At 36.0% G+C, this 24,993-nt stretch overlaps 3 protein-coding genes across 4 annotated transcripts; 1 reads left to right on the top strand and 2 right to left on the bottom strand.

Annotated features, from left to right (window-relative positions):
• Positions 1–9,439: 9,439 nt before the first annotated feature.
• On the bottom strand, positions 9,440–16,877 carry LOC140790153 (U1 small nuclear ribonucleoprotein A-like). Of its 2 annotated transcripts, none has more exons than XM_073140099.1 (5): positions 16,736–16,877; positions 15,701–15,873; positions 12,685–12,778; positions 10,299–10,390; positions 9,440–9,866 (listed from the first exon to the last, which is right to left on the bottom strand). In XM_073140099.1, the coding sequence occupies exons 1-5, from the start codon at positions 16,818–16,820 to the stop codon at positions 9,585–9,587; spliced, it is 726 nt and encodes a 241-aa protein (XP_072996200.1). In that variant the 5' UTR covers positions 16,821–16,877; the 3' UTR covers positions 9,440–9,584. The 2 variants fall into 2 exon arrangements, with proteins under 2 accessions (XP_072996200.1, XP_072996199.1); XM_073140098.1 differs by having other exon boundaries at positions 9,440–9,869; positions 16,736–16,873.
• Positions 16,878–17,926: 1,049 nt separating this feature from the next.
• Positions 17,927–21,054, bottom strand: LOC140790266 (pentatricopeptide repeat-containing protein At4g14850-like). The gene has a single exon (XM_073140254.1). The coding sequence runs from the start codon at positions 20,908–20,910 to the stop codon at positions 18,154–18,156; it is 2,757 nt and encodes a 918-aa protein (XP_072996355.1). The 5' UTR covers positions 20,911–21,054; the 3' UTR covers positions 17,927–18,153.
• Positions 20,679–24,583, top strand: LOC140790267 (NADH dehydrogenase [ubiquinone] iron-sulfur protein 5-B). The gene is made up of 2 exons (XM_073140255.1): positions 20,679–21,600; positions 24,174–24,583. The coding sequence occupies exons 1-2, from the start codon at positions 21,451–21,453 to the stop codon at positions 24,279–24,281; spliced, it is 258 nt and encodes an 85-aa protein (XP_072996356.1). The 5' UTR covers positions 20,679–21,450; the 3' UTR covers positions 24,282–24,583.
• The last annotated feature ends 410 nt before the right edge of the window (positions 24,584–24,993 follow it).

Below are 24,993 nucleotides of genomic sequence, written 5' to 3'. Positions count from 1 at the left end.
ATGCTTGAATTGAGTTGGGCTTGAAATAAACTTGTTTTGGGCTAGTTTAAATTCGAGCCCAACTCGAGCTTAAGTTAGGCTCGGCTCAAAATGAATTTGGTGTCGACCCTAACCCTAAGTAGCTTTAGGCTTCACCCACTATTTTTAAGTATACTTATACCAAAGCCTAAGTTCTTATTTAAAGTTCTCTAAGAATAAGCATACTTCTTAAATATAAATTAGCTAATATATAACTTTACTTTTATTTTAGATTTAAACATACACTTTTTGTTATCATATATCTATATGTTTAAGCTCATGCCAATAACTATTCAATTATATATTTTTCTATTGCTCAATCTTATAAGATTCCAAGTGAAATAATATCAATGCTTCTCAACAAGTAGTTTGGAGATATTTTGGTACCACCTTGAGTTGATGTAAAGAATAAAATGAATGCGCCCACTGATTTCATAATAACAATGGGAGAACAAAGCAGCTAAAATTAATCTATGGACATTAATTCCCATTTTTAAATTAACCTTGCACTACAATGATACTTAATTTTAATTTCACCTTTAAGAAGAGTGGTAGGGCTAGATATCTTTATTTATTTTATCCTCTAATTATTTCTTCTTTATGTCTTGATATGATGCTCAGTTATTCTTCATTTCAATGCCCAACCATGAAGAAAAAAATCTCAATCAATTAAGACTCGGAATTATCTTATCAAATAATAATTAAATCAACTCCCCTTTGTTTTTTTTTTTGTTTTTTTTTTTTGCATATATATCGTTCGAAAGTTTCTTATTTGTGTGTGTATTTTTCTAAATTTCACATTTGTTTATGTACTTCTAAAATTTATAATTTGACATATATTTGTTAAAAAAAACTTAGTAATTTAGCATAGATATCCTTTATTAATGATTATAGTTGAGAGGGTATCCATAGAAAATATAAAAATAATAAGGGCTTTAAAGGATGTCTATGTAAATAAATCAAATATTTTGAGAGAAATACATATCAATATCAACTTTGGAGGGGTATTCATGTAAATAACAAATGTTGGAAGGATATACATGCAAAAAAAAATCTATAAAAGATTACATTATTGCATGTAAGCTTGGTAATTATTAATGAGTAATTGTGGAATCCCTAATATTACTCAAGCTAGATTTTGTTGGAATTAGGTTCTAATTATTATTCCGAGCGGATTTGATTCTGACATAATCTTATTTAGTCTACATAAAAAGAAATAAAAAAAACAAAAAGAATGGATAGAAATTAAATAAAAAGCATCTTAATCTTAAAAAATAATAATAGTTGACAAATGCAGTACATAAGGAAGGATATATTTGTTAGCCGAGATTCGATAGTTGATTTTTAAGCACGTTAATATATCAATCGTGCATATTCAACGGCTTCGATTGCAGTCACTCAAATTCTATGATCTTTTATATTTTCTTTTCAAATGCGATGAAAACTATTGGATGTGGATGATTGACACAATAATGCGCATTAACTTACGTGTGACATGGACCGACGTAGACGTGGTGTCAAACATCAAATAGGAAAATAAGTGATAACAAAGATATGGCTATTTTAGTCCATAAACCAATCTACTATACTAACTTCAAATGATGTTATATAGATGGCTAATCATTATAACAAGAGAGTAAACAAGTGTCATTAATTTACCCTGTGAAAAGATAGAGCATTGATACTTAGTATTTGGTTAATGATAGAAAGAGGAGAGAGAGAGAGAGAGAGAGAGAGAGACACACACACACACACACAAAGCAAATCTTTGTAAAATATCATTGTATTAGTAGTAGCTAGTAGTAATAGTGCCATTGCTCATAATTGAAACCTTTTAGAGTAGTCTAATGAATAAAGCTTTATGACAACCTTTTTATCATGACATGTTAAAAAAAAAAGTCTTCATCTTGAAGCTATTTTATGCTTGTACTACGACATGCATGCATGGTTCCAATTAAGTTAATGGTAGGTTTATTAGTACAACTCGTACAATCATCATCATGACCCTGCCCATGGAATGGCACATGCCATGTCGATGATGTATGGTTCATAATTTAGAGATATATCTTCTTTCTCTTTCTTTTTTTTTCCTTTTTAATCTAAGTAGGTTTAGTGATATAATGAAAAATTAAAGAGAGAAATGAGATGGTAAGTTTAGTTTTTAATAAGTTTTTGAGAGTCTTCTCTTCTTTCACAAAAATATGGTATGATTACTCATCGGTAGTAAATAGTAATCGATAATGATTAACCGCTAAATACTAGCATGCAGTTAGGATTCGAATTCAGAAATTCTTATATAGTATGAAAGGAGCACTATCTCGTTGATTGTGGCTCTGCCACTTATTTCAAACACGGGATAGAGGAATAATTTCACTTGATTTTTTTTTATCATTTAAGAGTTCGAATGCTAGATACGAGCTAAACAAAGGATTAATTTTTTCTTGATACAAAGACATTTAAGCCTCCAATAAACGTAGCTATCCAATATCGCATCGTTGAGCAGCTCTTCAAAGCCAACACCCTTGGCTTGATTGACACCCAAATAATTTGTGTATAATAAATTTGTTTGGTGGCGAACTTAAATTTGTGACTTCCTAGGTTACAAATTTGGTACTTAGTCTAAGTAATCGATGATTTGGTTACAAAGTGGGTGTCCTAAAATCCCCAAAAGTTTTATCTATTTTCTTTGGAATGAGTCCTAAAGTTAATAAATGATGATTTGGTGCTTAGTCTAAGTAAGCACAGTGGGTGGAAGTACGAAACCACTACATGCCAGAGAGAGAGAGAGGGGAGGTGGCAGCAAAAGGACACACTGGATTTATTACCAAACCATGGATGGGCCCCACCATACTAAGGAATCTTGTACTACTTGTCATCCTTAACGGAAACAATGGGCTCTGGAACGGAACCTCCATTGCTGCCGTTACACCCCCCCCCCCCCCTTCCGTTTCATTTGGAAGCACTCAAGCACCTCCTTTCTTTTTACTTTTTATTATTTATTATTTATTATTTAATTATTTTGAAAGTTTATAATGTATATTATACTACTACAAAGGGTTTAAATGTGAAGTGTAAGAAATACTTTAATTTGGGCTAAACTAAGAGATATAAGAACTAGGAGGGTGTAAAATAGAAAAAGAAAAGAAAAGATGGCAGTGGGGGCTACGGGGAGTTGGGATGGGTGTGGAAGTGGGTGCTACTTCTACCTAACCAGACACAGTTTGTGGGACCCGGCGTAAAAGGGCGGGTACCACGTAGGTTATGGTATATTGGAGGGTCCGTATTGTGAGTACCCGCAAACAACAAAACCCTTTAACAGCTATCAAGGACACGTGGAGCGACGACAGCACAAGGAGACAAAGGACGCCCACTAATGGGAATTTGAACCGCGTTTGATTGTAGGATCTCGCTGTCCTGATGGCCCGACGACTGCCGAGTGTCGTCCCGGTGCACAAATCTCCTGCATCCTCGGGTGCAGAGGATCTTCTGCCTAATGGAAGCATGACATTTTTGCCTTATCATGTGACGTGGTATGAAATACATCGTTAATCAACCAACTATAGGTACCTTGCTCATGACCAATGAGATCATGAGTTCAACTTCAACTCCAAATAATATTGTGGAAAAATTATTTGATAGTTGGTAGTTTAGTGGTTTTGCTCGATTCGGTTGATGGCTCGGCAGTACGGTTAGCTTAGAAGAACAGCTTGACAATGCAACGGCTTGGAGCACGTCTCAAAGCTCGGTGGGGCCTAAAGTGCCTCTGTATCTGATGAGGGTTGGCCTTTTGTCCAGCCTATATCTAGCCTTGGGGCTCATGAATGATAAAAAAATGCATCATTAGATCGATTCTAATCATAAATAATTATTATCAGAGAAATCATTTGATAGTTTGGTGGCTTAGCTCAGCGACTCAATTCGGTTGATAGCTCGACGGTATAATTGGCTGAAAGAGTAACTCGACAACGTGATGACCTGGAGTAAGGTCTCGATGACGTTTGTTTAAGAGCAATTGTTTGGCGACAAACATGACTTGATCATAGACTAGGCAGCTTTTTATTATATTAGCTTAAGCTTAGTAGAGCCTAAAACCCTTTGTCCAGCATATATCTAGTCTTCAGACTGATAAAAAAAATACGATATGGATATAACAACCAATTATAGTAGAGTTGGTAGGTATCATTTCCCATGACTAAGGAGGTCATAAAATTAACTCAAACTCTAAATAATTATTGTGAAGAATATTATTTTGTGGGTTGGTGGCTTAGTTCAACAACTTGGTTCGGTCGATGGCTTGATGATGAGATTAGCTTAGAGAAACAATTCGGTAGTGGGACAACTTGAAGTAAATCCCAATGGCGTTTAGTCTTGAGCAATTATTCGACGATGTATATAACTTGAAAAAATAGATCAAACAACTTACTATATTAGTTAAAGCTTAGTGAATCATAAGTGCTTCTATATGTAAAGAAGGCTAACCATTTGTCGAGCCCATATCTAGCCTTCAGACACTTAAATAAATAAAAAATACAATATGGATCCTTAGTTGCAAATTGAAGATATTTATTACCAATCAACTCTTGTAAAATAGGTTAGTACCTCCTCTGTAATTAAGAAAGTTACGTGATCGAATACTATCCTCAATAATTATTATGAAGAAAATTGTTTAATAATTTATAGAAGCTTGATTCAATAGTCGGCTCAGTTGATGGCTCGACGGTGCGATGACTTAGATGAGCAGTTCGACAACATAATAGCTTAGAGCGATATCTCGATAGCTTTTAATTTGGAACAATATATCAATAATGCATACGGCTGGAAACTTAGGCTAAGTGGCTTAATATACTCACATCTTATTTTAAGAGCAGTTAGGGTTCAATGTGTTGGAAAAAAAAAAGAGGTCTACCTAAAAAATATGCAACAGTTCAATAGATGTAGATGTAACTATCAATTTATTAAAAGAATTCTTAACTTTTGCTTTTACAACTGTTAACATCCTTCCTACCACCTAAATAATTTTCACTTAAAATTACATTTTATTTTTATTATCTCAAAATATTTTAAACTAATTGTAACTTAACGACAACAAATAAAGAATAATTCGTTATTTTAAAAAAATTTTAAAAAATGAAAAACTAAAATACATTTTAACAAAGTTGTCTCGGAGATAATAACACTATTAATGAGAGGTGAATTAGCTTGCGTTACAGCATTTTAGCTTTACGTTGCTAGTTCCTAACATGAGTGTTATGGTTATTATACATATGTACTTAATCTAACTCATCATCTAGGTAGTAAATGATAATTAATTAGATTAACAACAAGGTATTTTTCGAGGTAATAAAAACAAAATATAGCTATCGAAAGACAAACTATATACTTTTTTTATTAAAAAAATAACATGAACTAATAATACAATCAAAAGATACGTACGATTCTCTTAACTTTTCTAATGCTAAACCTTGATGATTATTTTTTAAAGCAGTGTGAGAGAAAGTAAATCTTTGAGCAAAATGATACATTACATTATTAATTGTACTTTAGTTTAACAAATAAAACATAGCTTTCTTGGAGGGGACGTTGTATTAAATAGCGTTTACGTCGCGTTTATGATCCACAGACACCCAAATAATATAATCTATATATAAAGAAAACATAAATATAGTTATGATGTTTATTTAATTATTATTATTTTTCTTTGGTTATTTTCTTGACTGCTAAATAATATTAAAAAGATTCAAATCTATCACCACAATTGTTTCGGATGCAGATAGAAACTCGATACTGAATGTAATTCATATTTGTATTATATATATATATATATGATATTACTTATGTATTTAAATAAGTTTTTTGTAATTTAGTTATATTTATTTCTTTGATTTAGCATATCTAATATTAAATATATATATTTTCTATAGTTGAAGTATATTTTGTTATAACAGAGTGTACATAATTTACATATGCGACATAAATTAGAATCTACTATTATAAATTAAATTATAAAAATTCATATTTAAACATGAAAAAAAGAGAAAAATAAGATGAAAAATTAATTAAAAAAATATATGAAAATTATGCATACACTGTGTTTCAAGCAAATAGACGACAAATGATGTGATATTATTTGTGAAGTTACAAATGGAACACCCAAGCAGGTGCCACTTATAAAGAACGGTGCGAGCTAAATTTATGACGTGCTAATATATCGAACATTCATTCGATAACTCTTATTACTCACTTTTTGAACATCATAAGAGATGTTGAATGTGTGCGATGGATGTATTGATTAACTCGGAAGAATTATTCTGAACTGAATCCTTATAGTATGAAAATAATTAAATTTGATTTCCAACCAAAGATAAGTTAGAATAATAAAAGTAATTTTTTTTGTATAAAAATTAAGTTCATAATTCAATAATTTCCTTTTTTTTCCCTCCTTAATTAATCATAGGTAAGCTCGTTCCAATTTAATTCCTAGCAATAGGATAAATGGCAATAACACCGCACATAAGAGACAACATATCCAATCACACAAGAACCTACACCGTAACTTGTTCCTGCGGAGCACCAGACACACTTCTTCTTCCTTAAAGCCTCCAACTCTCCCCCTTCTTTGATGGAAAAGAGTGAGAGAGAGAGAGAGATTTCGATGGCTGGCCTAACCGTACTCTTGGAAGCCCATAAGGTCTTCCCAAAGAACCCCCAAATCCTAAGCAAGACGACCATCATCAAAAGCTCTTCCCTCTCCTGCCCTCCCCCTCCTCCTCCCTCTCCCAACCGGCCTTCCCATTCTACCCCCACGAGCCCATTCCTGGAACGCTGCTACCTCTGCCGCAAGAGGCTCGCAGAAGGCAAGGACATCTACATGTACAGGTACCCATCAATACCCAGATCCCACCTTCCCCATTCCCCTCCTCGTTTCCCCCGATTACCCTCGTGGGGGTATTCTGGGAATATATATATAGGAAGTCTTCTCTCTCTAGAAGTTCATTTTTCTTCCTATTTGTACGCAGAGGAGACAGAGCTTTCTGTAGCGTGGAGTGCAGGTGTAGGCAGATATACATGGACGAGGAGAGCGTGAGGAGGGAGAACTGCTCCGCCGTCGCTGCGGCGGGGGTCGGCGGCGATGCGGCTGCGCGCCGCCGCGGAAGAGTTGTCGGAAAAGGCCGCGCCTTGGACGGCGGTTTTGCTTACTAAGAGAGCGAGAGAGAGAGATAGATGGGAGCACATAGTTTTTGAGTACAACTGTACAACTAAAGAAAAAGAACCTCGGTGTAGTTTGACCGAAATGCCCTCCAAATTCACCGGAGGATATTTCACGAGGATGAGGTCGTTTTGGTCTTTTCATAATTTTTTTGGGGGGGTGTATTAATGTTATGTATTTGTGTTTATTAAGGGAAGAGAGTAGATTAAAATATTGAATAAGAATTATATATGTTAAATTTTTATTATTATTCACAAATTATCTGAACTATTTTTTAGTACACATTTTTATTATTTATTTCTATCTATAGTTACCATATTTATATACAAGTCAATGAAAATAGAAGGGTAATCTAGTTATTTTATTTAATTTTTTTTTGAAAGAAATAAAAAATATCTCGAGTTAAATTTAACCAGATCGAATATAAAAATATTTTCTCACTTTCAAAAAGTAAAAGATAAAAAGAACTAAAAGAAAATATCTAAAACACCCATCGTTACTCACGAGTCACATCGTCTATCTTCTTTTTGAACTCTACTCAATCTCACATACTTTTCTAGTTGGCATCGTCCATCCTTTCTCTCTCCCACCCATCTCAACTGGTGGGCATCGATGATCTCGTTGAGTGGTCGGTCTTCTCCGGCGAAGTGATGCTCTCCGACGAGGTTCTTAATACATATTGGAACGAAGTGAAGGAGAAGAGATGAGAGATGGTAATGAGGGAAGCGAAATGGGTAAAGGCGAGAGAGAGAGAGAGAGAGAGAGAGAGAGAGGGAGAAGAGATAAAAGAGGGATGAGAAAAGTGGGTGGCAGTTGACTGGATGGATTAAAGTAGGGAAATTATTCAAAAACACCCCTAGTTTTGTTATTATTATTGTTTTGTGTTTTATGCCTCAAAAAAACATCCTAATATTAGTTCTCTTAACCGAAATTAATTATATACTTTAGTTTAGCTTACCTAGAGGTGTAAAATAACATTTATACCCTTAAATAAGAAATTAATCTAAGTTAAATTCACATTATCTTCTTCCTCCCTTCCCCCTCGTTCCTTTCTCGTCTTACCATTTTTATTTTCTCATTAGTATTTCTTATTTCTTCTCTTTCCACCTCAATTTAATTCAATTTATAAGTAGTAATAACCTCATTATAAGTAGTAATAACCTCATCTTAGAATCTCACCGGAGAGAATGAACTTTGCCAAAAAAGATTATGAGGTGGAGTTGAGACCGTTTCATTGTTAGCCATACGGTAGCGGTAGCGGTAGCGGTCCTCTCCTGCGAGATCTTTGATACCCAAAAGTTGAGATAAATGAGCAAAAAATACTAAATAGTAAACTAAAATGTATAGTGTTTTTAATAGATTTTTTTTTTAAATAAGAAAACAAATCTCTTAGATCAGAGAGGTAGATAGATATAGGCATGCTCAATAAGAATCATAACTCCATGAGGATCCATCAAGAGAAAGGAAAATGGAAGAACTGTCAACTCCAACATTCCACTGTTCTTTCATCTTTGTATGTAAAATGATATATTGCTTTACTGTAATCTAGAATAAGGAGTACAAAAATTACTATCAAAAAGAGAGTTTATTCTTTTATCACTTTGAAAAGATATCTGCAAGTATAGAGCTCATAAACTACAATAAGAAGCTAGTTAACATTTTCAAGTAATTAGAAAAATACTTAGTAGAAATATTGAGGTGTTGAAAAGAATAATACATATATAAAAAAAGAATTTGATTGAGTTGTTTTCTCAAAGAAAGGAGAAAAAAGGATTAATAAGTGTTGTTACATCCGCAACAATGTTTGTCACTGATGTTTGCTCCACTCAATTAAAACAGCTGCTATAAATGCCAAATGGGATAAGAAAATGGCCTCATGTTTTGGACTTGTTAAATCAATTTTTGTGAATAAGTTTGCCTACTTTTCCATCTGATGATGGACATCACTGGGCTCATGATAAAACGTCACAAACAGAGAAAAATACCTACAGTGACTTGCTGTGAAAAGACAGAATTAGGGCATGAACAAGTGGAGAAGTAGGAAAACTTGTTGAAAATTAAGAATTTCTTTGAAAGTAAAGATCCTCTGTGGAAATTAGATATGTTGGAATTACCCTCATAGTTCTGTGAACAATTTTGGGCTAGAACAAGTAGAGAAGAAATACATGAGAACGAAAGAAAAAGAACCATCTGCGGAAATCACAACACTGCAACTACTGAAAAGGCGAAGCATATCATATCGCAGAAGCATTTGTTAATATTTGAAAGCTGTGAATAATCTGATGCACTTTGTAAACATTTTGGCGAGGGTCAACAATAACGATACGTACCCCTGAACGATTTGAGGCCAGAAATTTCTCTACTTTTTTGCATAGGTAATAAGCATAGGGTTTTGCTGCGTAATTTTGAAACTCTGAAGACCTTGCATTGCAACAGTAGCCTGCATCTCATCTCCATACTCCACAAAAGCAATCCCGGGCTTTGCTTCCACCATCCTGACTTCCTTGAAACCGGGATACTGGCAAAAAAGCATTTGCAGCATCATCGGGGTGGTATCATGCGGGAGATCTTGAACAAACAGAATATTGTTCGGCAAGGCTGGTGCCTCCTGAAGCTTGGCCCCTCCTGGCAACTGAGAGAGCTGCTTCATTTCATACCAAGTAGCAAAGCAATGAGTAACTACTGCATTCTTAGGGTGATCAACAGTTTGAGGGTAAGAGACATAATTCCAAGATGGATAGTAATTTCTCCCACAAACTATACAAACTACATACCTTTGCTCAAATATAAAAAAAAAATTAAAGAGAGTTCCAATTTTCTACACCTAAGCTCTTTATTTTCGTGACATTTTAATACTTTTTGTGATTTTCTCTATTACAAACCAAAACTGCCTGAAGTTGCCAAAATTAACTAGAACTCCAAAAGTTACACAAACAAATATTAAAAGAGGATAAGTAATACAAGAGTCAGAGTTCTTACCTACTAAATGTCCACAAGACCTCATTCTAGGACCCATGCCTAACTACAACTAAGAAATATCCAAAAGTAGTGAACCATTAAAAACAATACTTACTGGTGGTGTTGCTCTGAAACCAGGATAAGAAGAATTTAAACCCAGCCCTCCTTGATTGAAAACATGCTGTTGTTCTCGCCGCTTCCTTTCAGCTGCATTACACAAGAATTGAGAAAAGTAACATTTTTCCTTCATAATAAAACAACTTGATCTGGCACAAAGATATTTAAAGATGAAAAGGGTTCAAATTTTCTATTGGAACAAAACTATTCTTTTTTTTTTTTTTTTCTGAGAGGAAGTCCGTAGACTGCAACAAAATCACTGTTGATTAAGGAAGTTAGCAGCCAATATTTTGGTGAAAAATGATAAACAATTTGTAATTAGTTGATGACATGATTGACCTACCAAGAGGTACCCATGACATGGCTAGCAAAATGAAGGCATAAAAACAAATTGTCTATATTCAATCCTTAACCAACTATGTTTAGGCATCAAATACATGGAGTCGTGCAATTTAAGGAGTCCACTAACGCTTAACAGTGAGATCCTACCACCAAAAGTAAAATTTTGAATCATATGGTAAGGTAGTAGACCCTGTTCTCTCTACTTGTAAAAAAAGAAGGGCAATGTTGCCGAATTATTAAGTGGCATTTCATCATTTCATGTATCTGCTACTATTCATACTTGCTCTAAAATAGGTCATATTTCTATCACTAGACTGCGGTCCAAGAATCAGGGGATACTCATTGTAAGAGAAGGATTAAGGATTTACCAATCTAAGTTATGACATTTTTTTAGGAACCCAACCCAAGATAGTGGTGGGCAGGAGTGCAACTGGATTGAAATTATCCATTACCGAATCAACTCTGAGCCGTATTAACTTGGATCCAATCTATATAATAAAAGGGTCGGATTTGGTATTAGGTAGTTTGGGATTCGAACCAGATTTGGATTTAGATCGAGGTGGGAGTCAATATTTATCAAAGCTCCAAAAAATATATATACTTTTTTTATCTTTTTTTCTTTAAAAGTCTGTAGAAAATGTCTATATAGTTTGAGACTTAAATTATGTAAATAAAAGCCTTGGATTACTCTAACTCTTATATAGTAGGAATAATCACAAGTTTCTCAAAAAATATCCTTCGTATGATTGTGTTTGGTAAATATGGTTAAACTTTTGTCATTTTGGGAGAGATGATAGAAGTATTGTATTTTTTAATTATTAAACTATCACAATTTAGTGTGAAAGACTGTGACTTGTTGCTTCGGAATAAGATAAGTGTTTTTTTTAAACAATATACTGGTCATTCTTGAGAATCCAAATCAAGTCCATTATCTGATTGAGTTTGAATCTGATTCAAGTCCGACATACTCCGATAATAGATCAGATATGAATATTACAAGTTCATTTCCATTTAAAATCCAATTCAAGCCTAAATCCGACAAAATTATATATATATATATATCCTAACTTGCCTCCTAACTACTTTACAATTTTTATTTAAAAATATTACCACTTTATAGTAAGGACATTACTTGAGCTGTCATTTTGAATTTTTATGTAATGCTAGACTATTCTAAGAAGATAAGTTAGCCATAAAAAGAGAACAAATAGTAAGAGAAATTAACAATAATAAATGTACTAAAAATATAGAGAAAAGAAGAAAGAAAACTTTAAAGAAAAATCAATGGTTCTCTACATGAAGGTAATAAATAAATAAAATTTTCAGAAATTTCATTATTTTTTTTCTATTTATTTCATTTCTTCTATCATAGATTTCTTTCTAAGTCTTGGACTAACTATGCCAAGTAATTGCCCTGCAGACCAAAATCGTCGCTTTGCCAATGCAGCAAAACAAAGCGCTGTCTAAAAACTAAAGACTCAAGTGAACTGCCCCCCCTCCTCTACTGCTTTGCTAAACGTCCCCTGTGAAGTTAGAGGAGCAAGCATGACTTACACCACGGCGAGCATACACCTATTAGAAATCTCCTTCTCCTGCTTGTCACTTGAGAACCTATTTTATGGTGTTGGCCTTTTCAAAACTCTTTTACCCCTATATATTTCTAGCCATGCCACATTATGGACCATTTATTTCCTTACACCTACCAAAATGGCCAGGATCTTCTGTTAAGCAAAACTAACATATACTAGGTTACTCATCCAATCATCTACTACTTAATTAAGAGTTCCCTCTTTGTATTTGTTAAAACATTTTGGCTTACTAATGTGGCTGTGTTACAATGTTACAATGTGGCTTGGCTAATCAGAAACTATGTTACAATGTGGCTGTTGTCATATATGCAAAGTATTTATGGTCTGTCAAATTAAATTAATCATGAGAGAGAAGAGAAGAAAGTAGTGCACTTTACCAAATTAATAAAAGAGAAATAAGCAGCTTTCCTAAGATCACACCCAAGAAAAATACACAAAGACTCACATTCTTACCTCTTTCATCATGCTTCTTCCGCCTTTCTCGTGGAACAAAAGTGCCATCAGCCTTTGCAATTATGTCTGATTTGGTCTTAGCATACTTAATTCTCTGTCATCAACAAAATATGATACTGTTTGCAAAATACAGAAGAAGGAACTAAAGAAGACAACCTCTTGGTCAACAAGAAGGCTAAGGTACAAAATATTCAGCGATACATTTTGTTTTGGAAATACCTTCAGGATACATTTTGTTTTGGAAATACCTTCAGGTCAAATAGACGAAGATTTACAATATGCAATGCCCTATAATTATGACAAGGACCTTAGCAAAAGCCATCCCCATGTATAAACATGAAAGTATTTACTCTTAGAAGAAGACACCCTGTTAAATGGCCACATGACACTACTATCAATATATCCAGAGGACCAATTTTGCAATGCAACCATCAGAAAGTGCTCGGTGGATTGGACCTAAAAGCATCGAGCTTTTATCAATGCAAAAGTGGCAGTTTAAATAGTAATATCATTCAATGGAAGGAGCTACCCGATTTCAAAGCATCCATTCCAGCTTCACTTTCTGCCCTTGGATATTCATGTTCAATCACTTCATTAAAAAAAAGGAGAAATTATCTTTACACCCAACCATTTTACATGTCCATATCAGGTTTCAGAATCCAGGGAAAGAAATAAAAAAGAAAACAAAGTAAAAAAACCAAGAAAATATGAGTCCCAAAGAGTTCTATTTAGTGCGCTAGACTACTTCTGTATATAACTTCACAGATTTTTAGGCTGCATCTTATTAGGAAAGGCACATAGCATAACAATAAACAAATGAAGTTAACTGAAATAGTTTGATCCTAATTCTTATATGTAGAATATACATAAATAAAAACGAAAACCTCTTGTTAGTATATAAAACGTTAAAACCATCATCTCTATCAGCTTAAGATTTTAGAGAAGATAGCAAGGGTGTACCCGAATTGGATTTGGACTCAAATCGGATTTTAAATGGAAAGATAATTGTAAATTTGTAATATCCATACCTGGTCCATTAATTATCAGATTATGTTGGACTCTAATTGAGTTCAAATTTAATTGGTTAGTGAACCGGATTCAAATTCCTCACAAATAACCAGTATAATATGAAATAAAAAATAATAATCTTATTGCAAAGCAACAAGTCACACACTAAATTATAATAATTTAATACTTCTACTATCTCACCCAAAATGACACAAGCTAAACATGTTAAGCAAACATAATAGTAGCATGAAGGGTATTTTCGAGAAAGTTGAGATTATTCATACTATACACTATATAGGAATTAGAATAATCTAAGGCTTCTATTTACATAATTTAAATATTAGACTATATATCTATTTTCTAAGGACTTTTTAAAAAAAAAAGAATATGGTCGGATCCTAAACTACCTATACCAATTCTGACCCATTTATTATATGGATCAGAAACCTAAGATTCATAACCCAGTTAGTCAGATTTGGTGGATCCGGTATCGGATAATTTGCACCTATTTACACCCCTAGAAGATAGTGAATTCACATAGGAGGTCATGAGTTAGGCTTCCACTAGGCCTTTTTCCTTGTTTGCAGAATTACCCACAAGTTAAGTTCCTCGATGTAAAGAACAACTTTGAGGAATCATTTGATACTTCTGGTGCCTTTGCTTCACTATTGAACCTTATATTAAAGAATTCAACTTGCCTTGTATTAGGCATGACACCAAATGCAAAATTCTTCAAAGAATGTATACCAGTACCAAAATCCACGTGGTACTATTTCTCCATTACATCTTGATCAAGTATAAAATCCTCACGTATGTTTGCAATAACCTGATTCCATGGTTCTAACTGAGCAGTATAATGGACATCTTGGCGACTAAATCTGGTCTAGGACAAATAAGAGGAATTGGGATCTAAAGCAAAACATTGTTTAGGAGGCTAAAGAAAAATAAGGGTTTGTTGGGACTTTCTTTCAGATATAACATTACATGACTCGAATTGAACAATTATATAGCAAAAATTTCATGAAGAGATAAGTAAATCATTAGGATCATTTATAAGAATCATGATGAAGGACAAAAGAAGATAACCAAAAAATGGGAAAAGATTAGTTGAGCCACAAAGCTAGTTTCAGGAAAAAAAAATCCATATGATGAAGAAGAAAGGAAGAATGTGTCACTTCTAATATTAATTTTGCTCTAATTTTATTTTCTTACACCCATTTTATGCCTCACACTAGAATAAAAAAGAGAACTTGTAGGTTAACTTGTTTTATTCATGAAAAGATTTCAACATTAATCTTTTCCCTCCTTTTTATAACCATTGATATATCGATCAAGAAAAGAAATGATTAAAAGAAATACAGAAAAGAATGATAATATTATCTTCACATTTGCTCTTACATGAAATATCTCAACATTTTGAGAATCATTTACATTTCCATTCCTCTCAATCCTTTTCTCTCCATGCAAAAGAAATTTGACTGCTCTTGGTATGCAACGACAGCTTTAAGTAATAAGAGATTTTCTCTTTTCATGAGATGACTATGATTGCTGAAAATTCGCTCCTTGATTTTCTTTCTATCAAGGACAACTTCCCTTTTTCTTAATAAATCCTTACAACTGTAGTTCACTAAGCTGTCAATAGGCATGTGCATTCCCATAAAATACTATCATGCAGAGGGAACTCACAAATTTTCTGAAAGAAAATAATATATATTTACAAGGGATTGGGAAGATTGGTTTTGCATCAGCATGACATCAATAATTATAATTACATACTTCCGATGTTTTGTCAAGCATCGAAATTTACGCCAAAAGAACTGCTAAGGATTGCCAAAGTCAATATTATAGCTGGCTCAACAAATCCACAATGCAACAAGCTTGCAAACACTAAGGAAAGATAGTACTAACAGTGAATCCAACTATAATGCTCAAATTTATTAAGTTAGTAAACAAGCTTATACTTGAAATCGTAACTGTCTATAATTATCTTTAAAATCTTAAAACTTACCATAGGCTTATCATAGAAGGGAAACCCTTGCATCCGCTTGAGAGCCTCAGATGCTGATGAAACATCCTCAAAGACTACCCACGCTTGTCCTCGATGCTTTAAGGTATTAAAAGCAAGGACCTCTAATATCTTCCCAAATTGTGAGAAAACAGCGTGTAGGGACTTTTTAAGTTCTGAAATAAAAAAATCATATAATCAGCGGAAGTTGAGTATCCTGGAAAAAAGGAAAAAAGAACTGCAGCATGGGATAGATTGAGTGAAAGATCAAATAACTAGGGAAATAGGAGAGTTAGTCATATATTTCCTTATTTTTATTATATATATGACACTTGCAAGGAAAGATTCATAGGAAATTGTTGGAGCGCGAAAGAAAAAAATCAAGAGTAATAGCTCTATGACCAACAGAAATCACTCTTATTATTAGGGCTTACATCAAAGGTTTCATGTTCAGATATCCCTCCATTGCAAACTACAATGTTTCTTCCTGAGGGAAGGTATCATGCCTTAGGTACTATTCCAGTAGTTTACAGGACGGGCATATCCAGTACTCTAGAGGACGGGAGTCACAACTTTATGAGCAAAACAAGAAAAGCACTAGGAACACCCACAAATGTAAAACCCCACATTGGGTTTGATGGGCATTCATTAACACTTGAATTCTCATGGAATTAGACAACAGAAGACTATTTCTCACTCCATAAAACAATTACTTTTCAATGTATCCACTCAACCTGAAATGCACTATTACTTATTGACGTTTCCATGGCACCTCCCCGCATCAACATCACAGTTAGCAACACTAAAGCTAACCAAGACGACAAACTACGAAGAGCATAACTAACATCGTACGACCCACAACCCAAATAGGCTTCTTAAAGTAATACAAAAAACCCAAAAAAGGACAGAGTAGGTAAAGAGAATAAACACAACCAACTGGTGCTCAAACATTGTTTTTGCTGCCGAAGGCATTCAAACTCCAAGTTTGATCTTCTCAAAAAATAAAGAAAAGGAGCACAAGATAGAGATAGGAGGTACCATCGAGTTTGATCTTCTCGTTGAGGTTGTTAATGTAGATGGTCATGTTGGGTGGAATTGTTGGGGCTTCTCCATCGGCGTCCATCACTCTCTCTCTCTCTCTCGCTCGCTCGCGTAGTGCTCCCCTCGGTTAACGGTGGAGAAAAGAGAGGAAGAGAAGGAGAGCGGATAAATCCGATCCGAATCCGAGTTCTTTCGATTGCTGGTAGCAGATCCGAAACCCGAACCCGTTTGACATAGTGAATGAAGCTGGAAATAAAGAGAAATTTACATATGGCAACCTGCATTTAATTATAATTTTCTAAAAGCCCCTCAAATTAACAGTTATGATTCCTTAATCCGGTTTAGGAGGTCACTAATCTGGTACTATTATTAAACACGAATTAATACTGAAACCTAATTTAGAGCACCAAGTTAAATCTATTTAACAGCAAAATCAAATTACTATTTTGCTCTTAATAAGACATTGTTTCAATTGACTTTAATCAGCTGTCGTTTCAATTATTCTCTCACCTCTTTTTTCTAATAAGCTTTCTAATAATATAAAGGGTATTCTCTTATAAACTCACTTCTTATTTTAGTTCAAGAATCATTTGTCACGTCAAATTAAAAATAATTATGATGCCATATGTAAACTGTTAAAGATACTATATTCAAGGTTAAGAAATAATAATGAACTACCTAGGTTTTGGAGCTAACCTACATCCAAATGCCACCAAATCTCTTTTGTGCTTTTCAACTTCCATTATCTTCTCTTCCTTTTCAAGAAAACAGAAGCTTTCCATGTTTTGTTAATTGCATCCTTATCTCCATTATCCTAATAGTTTTGCTGGATTATGAGTTGCTAATGACCATCTCCTGAATCTTTTGTTGATCACCTAGGCATTTGTTCGAACAAGAAGAGTGCAGGCAGCTAGTTAATGCACACCAAATATATTGATAATTTAAATAAGGCTGTTATGTTGCCATAGAAGCAGGGAGTGATAGAAGCAGGAAATTTGCAAAATGGAAAATTAGAAGAGATTGTTGAACAAAGGAGAAGCTTTACTTTTTAACTGTAATCATGCAATAAAGTTACATGAGTTATTTTCTTAGACAACAAACAATAACTTACCCTTCTCAGTTAGGTGAAGAACATTGCAAGAACTAAAAAATTTCCTTGACATCAGTAATAAATTAGATGTGTGAGAGTTTGTTGATATCAATTTGATTTTCTGATCCAAGGAAGAGCTGTTCATTGAGTTATTCAGCAAAAAATGAGGAAAACAATTGGTCAACTATAATTCACTCAAAAGATTACAGTGATATGTTAAAAGCTCTACATCACCAGGTTATATCACTCTTCTGAGAGCCTCCTGAGCGAAGAAAAGTATAACCTCTTGAATCTGAGGTAATTTGATTCTATCTATCTAAGAGCATCACCAATAATCCCGACAAGAGCATGCCCCATCCCTGAAATGATGGAAGCGATTGATATCTCTAATGATAATTTCCCGCGAAACAATCTTGGATATGAACTTGAATGCCGTGTGGCAATCTTTGCACACTCGTAGATTCTTCTTCACCCTGATGGGGGCTCCAGCAGGCGTACTAATTAAACCAAACGCAACGGCAAGCTTCTCACTATGGTGAGAAAGCAGTAGTTCCTTCTCATTTCTTTCCACATCATGCAGATCAACCTCTACCATAGGAACATACCCGGCTTTGCTCATTAATTCACCCAATTCTTCTAGCTTCGCATATATCTGCGTTGTCCTATCATGGCTTTTATCTCCCACTATAAAGGTGTGCACCTTGTCCTTCACTTCCATCCAACTCATGGCAGGTTCCTTCTTGACTCCGCTATCTTTCATCGACCTTCTCACCTTGGCAACGTTATCCCACATACCAGCTGATGCATAAGTATTTGCAAGAAGCACATGAGTGCCAGACTTCTCTGGCTCAAGAGTGAAGAGCTTCTCAGCTGCTTGCCTGCCCAATTCAGTGTTCCCATAAATTCTGGAAGCCCCTAAGAGTGCTCCCCACACCGAAGCATTAGCTTCAAAAGGCATACTATCTACAAGCTTCATTGCATCATTTAATCTCCCTGCACGCCCAAGAAGATCAATCATGCACGCATAATGCTCTTGCGTTCGTTCAATACCAAACATCTCTTTCATTGAATCAAAATAATGTTTGGCCTCATCAATCAGGCCTGCATGATTACAAGCACAAAGAACACTAGTTAAAGTTATATGGTTTGGAGGGACCCCCTCATCGAGCATTCGCTGGAACAAACTTAATGCCTCCTTTCCATGCCCATGCTGTGCAAGTCCTCCGATCATGGCAGACCATGAAACCACTCCCCTGTCCGGTATCTCAGAAAAAGCTAAGTTGGCATCCTCTATGCTTCCACACTTAGCATACATGTTTACAAGAGCATTCCCTGCAAAAACATCAGACATTAATTGCATCTTGAGCAAATGGACGTGTATTTGTTTCCCCTGCTCATACGCAGATAAACTAGCACATGCATTCAGAAGACTGCTGTAGACGAAAGAGTCCGGTTCAAGTTTCTCCTTTAGCATATCAGAGAAGAGCTTCATAGCTTCCTCCCCTTGCCCCCTCTGAGAGAGAGCTGTTATCATAGATGTGAAAGCTATTACATCGACAAAAGGACATTCCTCAAAAACTCTCCCTGCATCCTCTATGCAGCTACACTTTCCATATGTATCGATGAGACCATTGACAACATGAGGATCCAACAGGAACCCCGCTTTCATTGCAAGTGCATGAACCTGGTTACTCTCACTGATAGCCTGCAAGCTCGCGGTGGACTTAAGAACAGCAGACAATGTAGTTCTGTTAATGCCAAAACCTTCCTTTCTCAGCTTATGAAAGAAAACTAGTGCTTCCTCATGACTTCCACTGTGTGAGCATCCGGAGATCAGAGCATTCCACGAGACCAGATCATGCTGCGGGATCAAATGGAAAGCCTTCCTTGCGTCTCCCAGATGATCACACTTTGCATACATATCCACAAGTCCAACACCTACAAATAAATCGGAATTGGAATCAGTCTTAATCAAATGACCATGTATCTGCTGGCCCAAATCCAACATCCCTGTCCCTGCACAGGCCTTAAGAATGCTTGAGAGAGTAAAAACATTAGGATGTATTTCCAATGCTTTCATCTGTAACAACAATTCCAATGCTCGGTGATCATGGCCGTGCAGAACACATCCAGAAATAAAAGCGTTCCATGAAATAATATCTGGCTGAGTAATTTTCTTGAAAACCACTGCGGCAGCTTTAATATCCCCCAACTTCGCATACATATCAACAAGCGCATTGGCTGTGAAAAGGTCCAAATCATATCCAAGCCGAGTAAGGTGACCATGAACTGCTCTCCCAGTTTCCAAATCCCTCGAGCCCGTGCAAGCATTCAAAATGCAAGAGAACCCAAATTCATTTGGCCTCGTTCCACTCCAGACCATCTCTTGAAACAAGTCAACTGCCTCATCGCACTTGTCATTCCTGACATAGCCTGTAAGCAATCCATTCCACGAAACCACATTCCGCTCAACCGTGCCATCAAACAACTTCCTTGAATCAACCAACAATCCAAAATTAGCATACATTACAACAAGTGCATTCGCAACAAATACATCCGACACAAATCCTGTAACTGCTGCGACTGCGTGGATTTGTGCACCGGCATAGAGGTCGGCCGACATGGAACACGCCTTGAGGAGGGTCGGGAGAGTGAATTCGTTGCACTGAACGCTACAAGATCGCATCTTTCGGAAGGCCACGAGCGATTCGCGGCCGAGACCATTGTGGGTGTAGGCGGAGATGAGCGCGGACCATGCGACAAGGCCTGGCACGGGAATTTCGTCGAACACCTTGCAGGCCGAGAAGGGGAGGCGGGTTTTGGAGTAGAAGGAGATGAGGTGGTTGCACAGGGGCGGGGAGGAGGAAAGGCCAGATTTGGCGAGGTGGGCGTGGAGTTGGGTTCCGGAGAGAAGGGACTGAGTGGCGGCGGAGTGGATTAAGAGGTCAGAGAAGGTGGAAATTTGGTTCGGGAAGGAGGTGGGATTTAGGTGTTCGAGAAATTGCGGCACAGATGGTGTTTGAAGGAAGCGGGAGGAGAGTTTGGAGGGGAGGAGGGGAGGGTGAAGGCGCCGAAGCTTCATCACCCCATTGACATGGGAAGGAAGACTTAGACGAGAAAGGTGTTCATTTGTGTAAATCCTAGACTACGTTGATCTTATATGCACGTTTACCTACACTCTTCCTTTTGCTACAAAGGGTTCTGGTCCTCTTGCTGCAATGGCTGTCTTTTGAATCAAAATTCAGAGAGGTTCTTCTATCTTTGTCGTCTCGATGTTACAACAAGTGAACTCAACTAAGAACAAGAATTTGTTAATTTGTACACTGCCATAGATATATATATATATATATATGCAACGAGACGCTAAGACTTGAACATCAAACGGTACTCATCTGCTTCCAATATACCTAAGAGCCCGGGGTCAGCCCATTAAATTCCAGCCAGGCCAGGCCCATTGGTGCTCCATGTCAACGGCCAAGATCTTGTTTACCTCATCCGATATAGTGACAATTTTACCCCTCATAGCCCAAATCCAAAGAGAGAGGAGAGAGGAGAGAGGAGAGGGGCGAGCGAAGAGTTATCGAGCGATCGCAGCAGAGCGAGAACACGATCGAGGGCAGGAATGGCGTCGGGGTGGGGGATTACAGGGAACAAGGGGCGGTGCTACGACTTCTGGGTTGACTTCAGCGAGTGCATGTCGCGGTGCAGGGAGCCCAAGGACTGCGCCCTCCTCCGCGAGGACTACCTCGAGTGCCTCCACCACTCCAAGGAGGTGAGTATCAGTCCCTTTTCTTTTATCTAGAAACCCTTGATGATTGTCGATTTGTTGATATCCTAGAGCAAAGTGATTGATTTAGGACGGATTTGGTGCTGCATCTTGTTCGATTTCCCCGAGAAATGTTGTGGATCGAGGGTTTTTGTGTTGGATTTTGCTTGATTTTGCCCTATGTTGTGATTCCACTTGTAAAGGCGTCACCTTTGGAGCAATAAAGGAATAATTTTGTGTGTTTAGATCTTTTAGACCAGAATCTACTCGTATCTCACGAATTCGATGGAACATCTTGTTTGATTTGTCTAAGAAATTTAGGTTTAGGAGAACCGACACAGGTCGAGGTTTTGCTGTCCGGTATTGCTCTATATTTTCCTATCAAAAGAAGTATTACTTAAGGTAGAAGAAACGGTGAGGTTATGGAGTCAAATTTGTGTAAGGTCTTCTGCCTGATTTAACAAAGAAACGCACTTCTGGAAAGAGAATGTATAGCTCAAATATGAATCATGTCTCTTAGATTTTCTGTAGATGGATACCTGGAGGATAACATTTGAGAATCTTCTTAATATATTTGATCGGATGTATCAATCCTTTACCTTCATCAATCTCTGAACTTTATATTAGAGCATGGACAATACAATTTTAACATCTTCAGTTTGGAATGTGTGGGGCTGTCTTAAACCGGAGGGATACATGGTTTTGATTAAATATTGTTGTTATAATTTTCTCCTAGAGGGTGTCACTTGATGTGACGATACAGATTGCCCCTTGCATTCAAAGGCCATTAGTTTTAAGTTTTTGAATCTATTTCTTTAAATAAGGGCATGTCTGCAGCAATCCTACCTCCTGCGCCCCTTGTTAGCGGAAGCCTTGTGTTGTGGGACACTCTTATTTATAATTTCTCTTTCAAGATTGAGAAATATGATAATATGTTTCCATTGATCTTAATTATTTTTCTGTAAAGTTATTCCTATGGTTTTTTAATTTCTACACTGGAAGCTTTTTGCATCTTCTCTGTTTTCAAGAAAAGAGTATTATATTTGCAATGGGAATTTCTTCATCTTTTGTTAAGGCAAGGGGCAAAATTTTCTCAACTGTTGTCACTTGTCAGCATCATCCAGATTCGACTTTACTGAAAGCTTGTTCCAATCCAATCTTCAACCTTTAAGCCCGCAGACTGTTTCCTTGAAAAACTACTGAAATGTACAGATAACGTTCGCCATAAAGATGTCTCTATATTTATCTGTTTCAGACTACTAGTGCATCTTTATAGCATTAGTTGCAAGTTTCAGATATTAGTTGAATCAACTAGGGCATATTTTGGTGTACTGTAAATACATTTATTGGCTGAGAAATAGGAAAGTCTCCATAAAGTCCGATTAGTATAATCCCCTTAAAATTTGGAGTTTGTGTTTAATTTGTTTAAGAAATCCTTTTATAAAGTAGATATTTGTTATGTTTCTCAGTATGAGGCAACTTATGTCAGAAGATTCATATTTTGGTTTGGTTGTTTTAGGAAGTGGTTAGATTCTCTAGAATTCTCTCTCTCTCTCTCTCTCTCTCTCTCTCTCTCTCTCTATTGTGTGTCTGTGAGATGGTTCGTGGAAAAAGGACAGAAAAGAAGTTAATTTCTGAGCCTTCAATATGAGGCAAAGTATATCAAAAGATTCCTATTAGGAAGTGGTTGGATTTTCTAGAATTACCTTATCTTTCCAAGATATCCCCTCTCTCTCATAAGAAATATGTGGCTTACATCAAGTTTTTGTGGCTGAAATACATTTTAAGATGCTTGGTAGTTGCATGCAGGTGAGAAATGTTCTGCAATGAACAGAAAGAAAAGTAATATCCCTCAAGAAGATCATATACTACCATGTTCTTTCTAAGACAAAAAAAAAGTAGATCTTTTGATTCCCCCAAATACCTTATTGCCTAAATATCAAAATTGCTTAAACAGTTAAGTCAATGTTACTGTTAGTAAGCTAATTAGCCATATGCTGTATTGCAACCATGAAACAGGAGAAAAATGGTGTTGCATGGAATCAAAAGTTTCAAGGACATTTTAGATTAAAAAGATAGTATTTTAGTATTGGATCAGACATGATAAATTCTGGTACTATATCTCAGACTCATTCAAAAATCCACTTCTGGATTGTTGTGGATGTATAATGTAGGTTGTACTGAAGTCTTACGAATGTCAAATGCCAAGTAGATTAAATGATGAGGTATTTTCCAGTTGCAGCTGTTGAAGATCAGAAGGCCGCTGAATGAATGCTGTATATATATCTCATGACAATTTGATTGAATAATGGTGTATTTATATCTCATGACAATTTGACAATCTTACGCCCCAATTAAATATGGGGTTATATGACTGGCAAAATAGCTAGAGAATTCAAGGTCCTTTCTAATCTAATGCCACTATGTTGCCATTAGTGGTGTGGATTTATATGCAACCTATGGGAAGCTTTACAACATATTTATGCCTTCAATTGCATACATCTGAAACATTTATAAGGTGGTGATGTAAATTCTTCCCTCATTTCCCATCTTAACTAGATGAAATATTTATATTGCAGTTCCAACGGAGAAACAGAATTTACAAAGAGGAGCAGCGGCAAATAAGAGCAGCGGCACGGAAGGCAAAGGAGGAGGCTGAAGGGGTTACTGTGGCTGCTCATCACTAGCTTGCTGCAAATCACCTTCTCCCAAGTTGAGCTCTAAAACTTAAGCAAAGTTGGAATGGTGATTTGGCACCGTCTCTCGTTCTGTGCTTAGTCTCATCGTTCATAAACTTGGTATATTTGATGACCAAGGCAATAATACTTGTTTACGGTTTGTTCAGATATTGATTTGAGGTCACTCTGGATTTTAAGAATTGGTTTTCTTTTTCCTGTAACTTGTTTTTGTTCAACCTTGTTACCTGCATCTGTTTGCTGGAATTTGTGATGACCAATAGCTTTTTGAAATGGTAATTTCATGATCAAAATTAGTCATTCTCATCTGCATCTGGGGTGGGTTTTTTTATTATTCTTTTTCGCGTTAAGGAAAGAAGAAGATTAGAAACAAAAATATCCATAATTAAAGAATGTAACAAAAGGAAATTTCTTGCATAAAAGCTCCTTGTTTCATCTGTGTACACTCTAACCATATGATAGCAGAAACGCTATGAGCTAAACGTTGCATTACTTGATGTTATTAATACCATCCAAAAATTAACTCCTTGCAAGCAATTAAGCTAGCTATTTCAGCTTTGATTCCATGAGTTCTTTCCATTCTTGTTGTGACTTTGAATTCAAATTGGACTTTGTAAAATTGCATCTTTCTCGAGTAAAAATTGAGAACCAAGAGTTGGCTACCAACTCGTAAGTAGAATATTGTAGATTAAGTGTCTCTTCC

This window comes from Typha latifolia, chromosome 6 (genome assembly GCF_019914945.1).
Source record: "Typha latifolia isolate L0001 chromosome 6, TyphaL0001v2, whole genome shotgun sequence".
Taxonomy (NCBI): Eukaryota; Viridiplantae; Streptophyta; class Magnoliopsida; order Poales; family Typhaceae; genus Typha; species Typha latifolia.
Note: the sequence above shows the minus strand (reverse complement) of the source record. Positions and strands in the feature narration are given on the sequence as shown.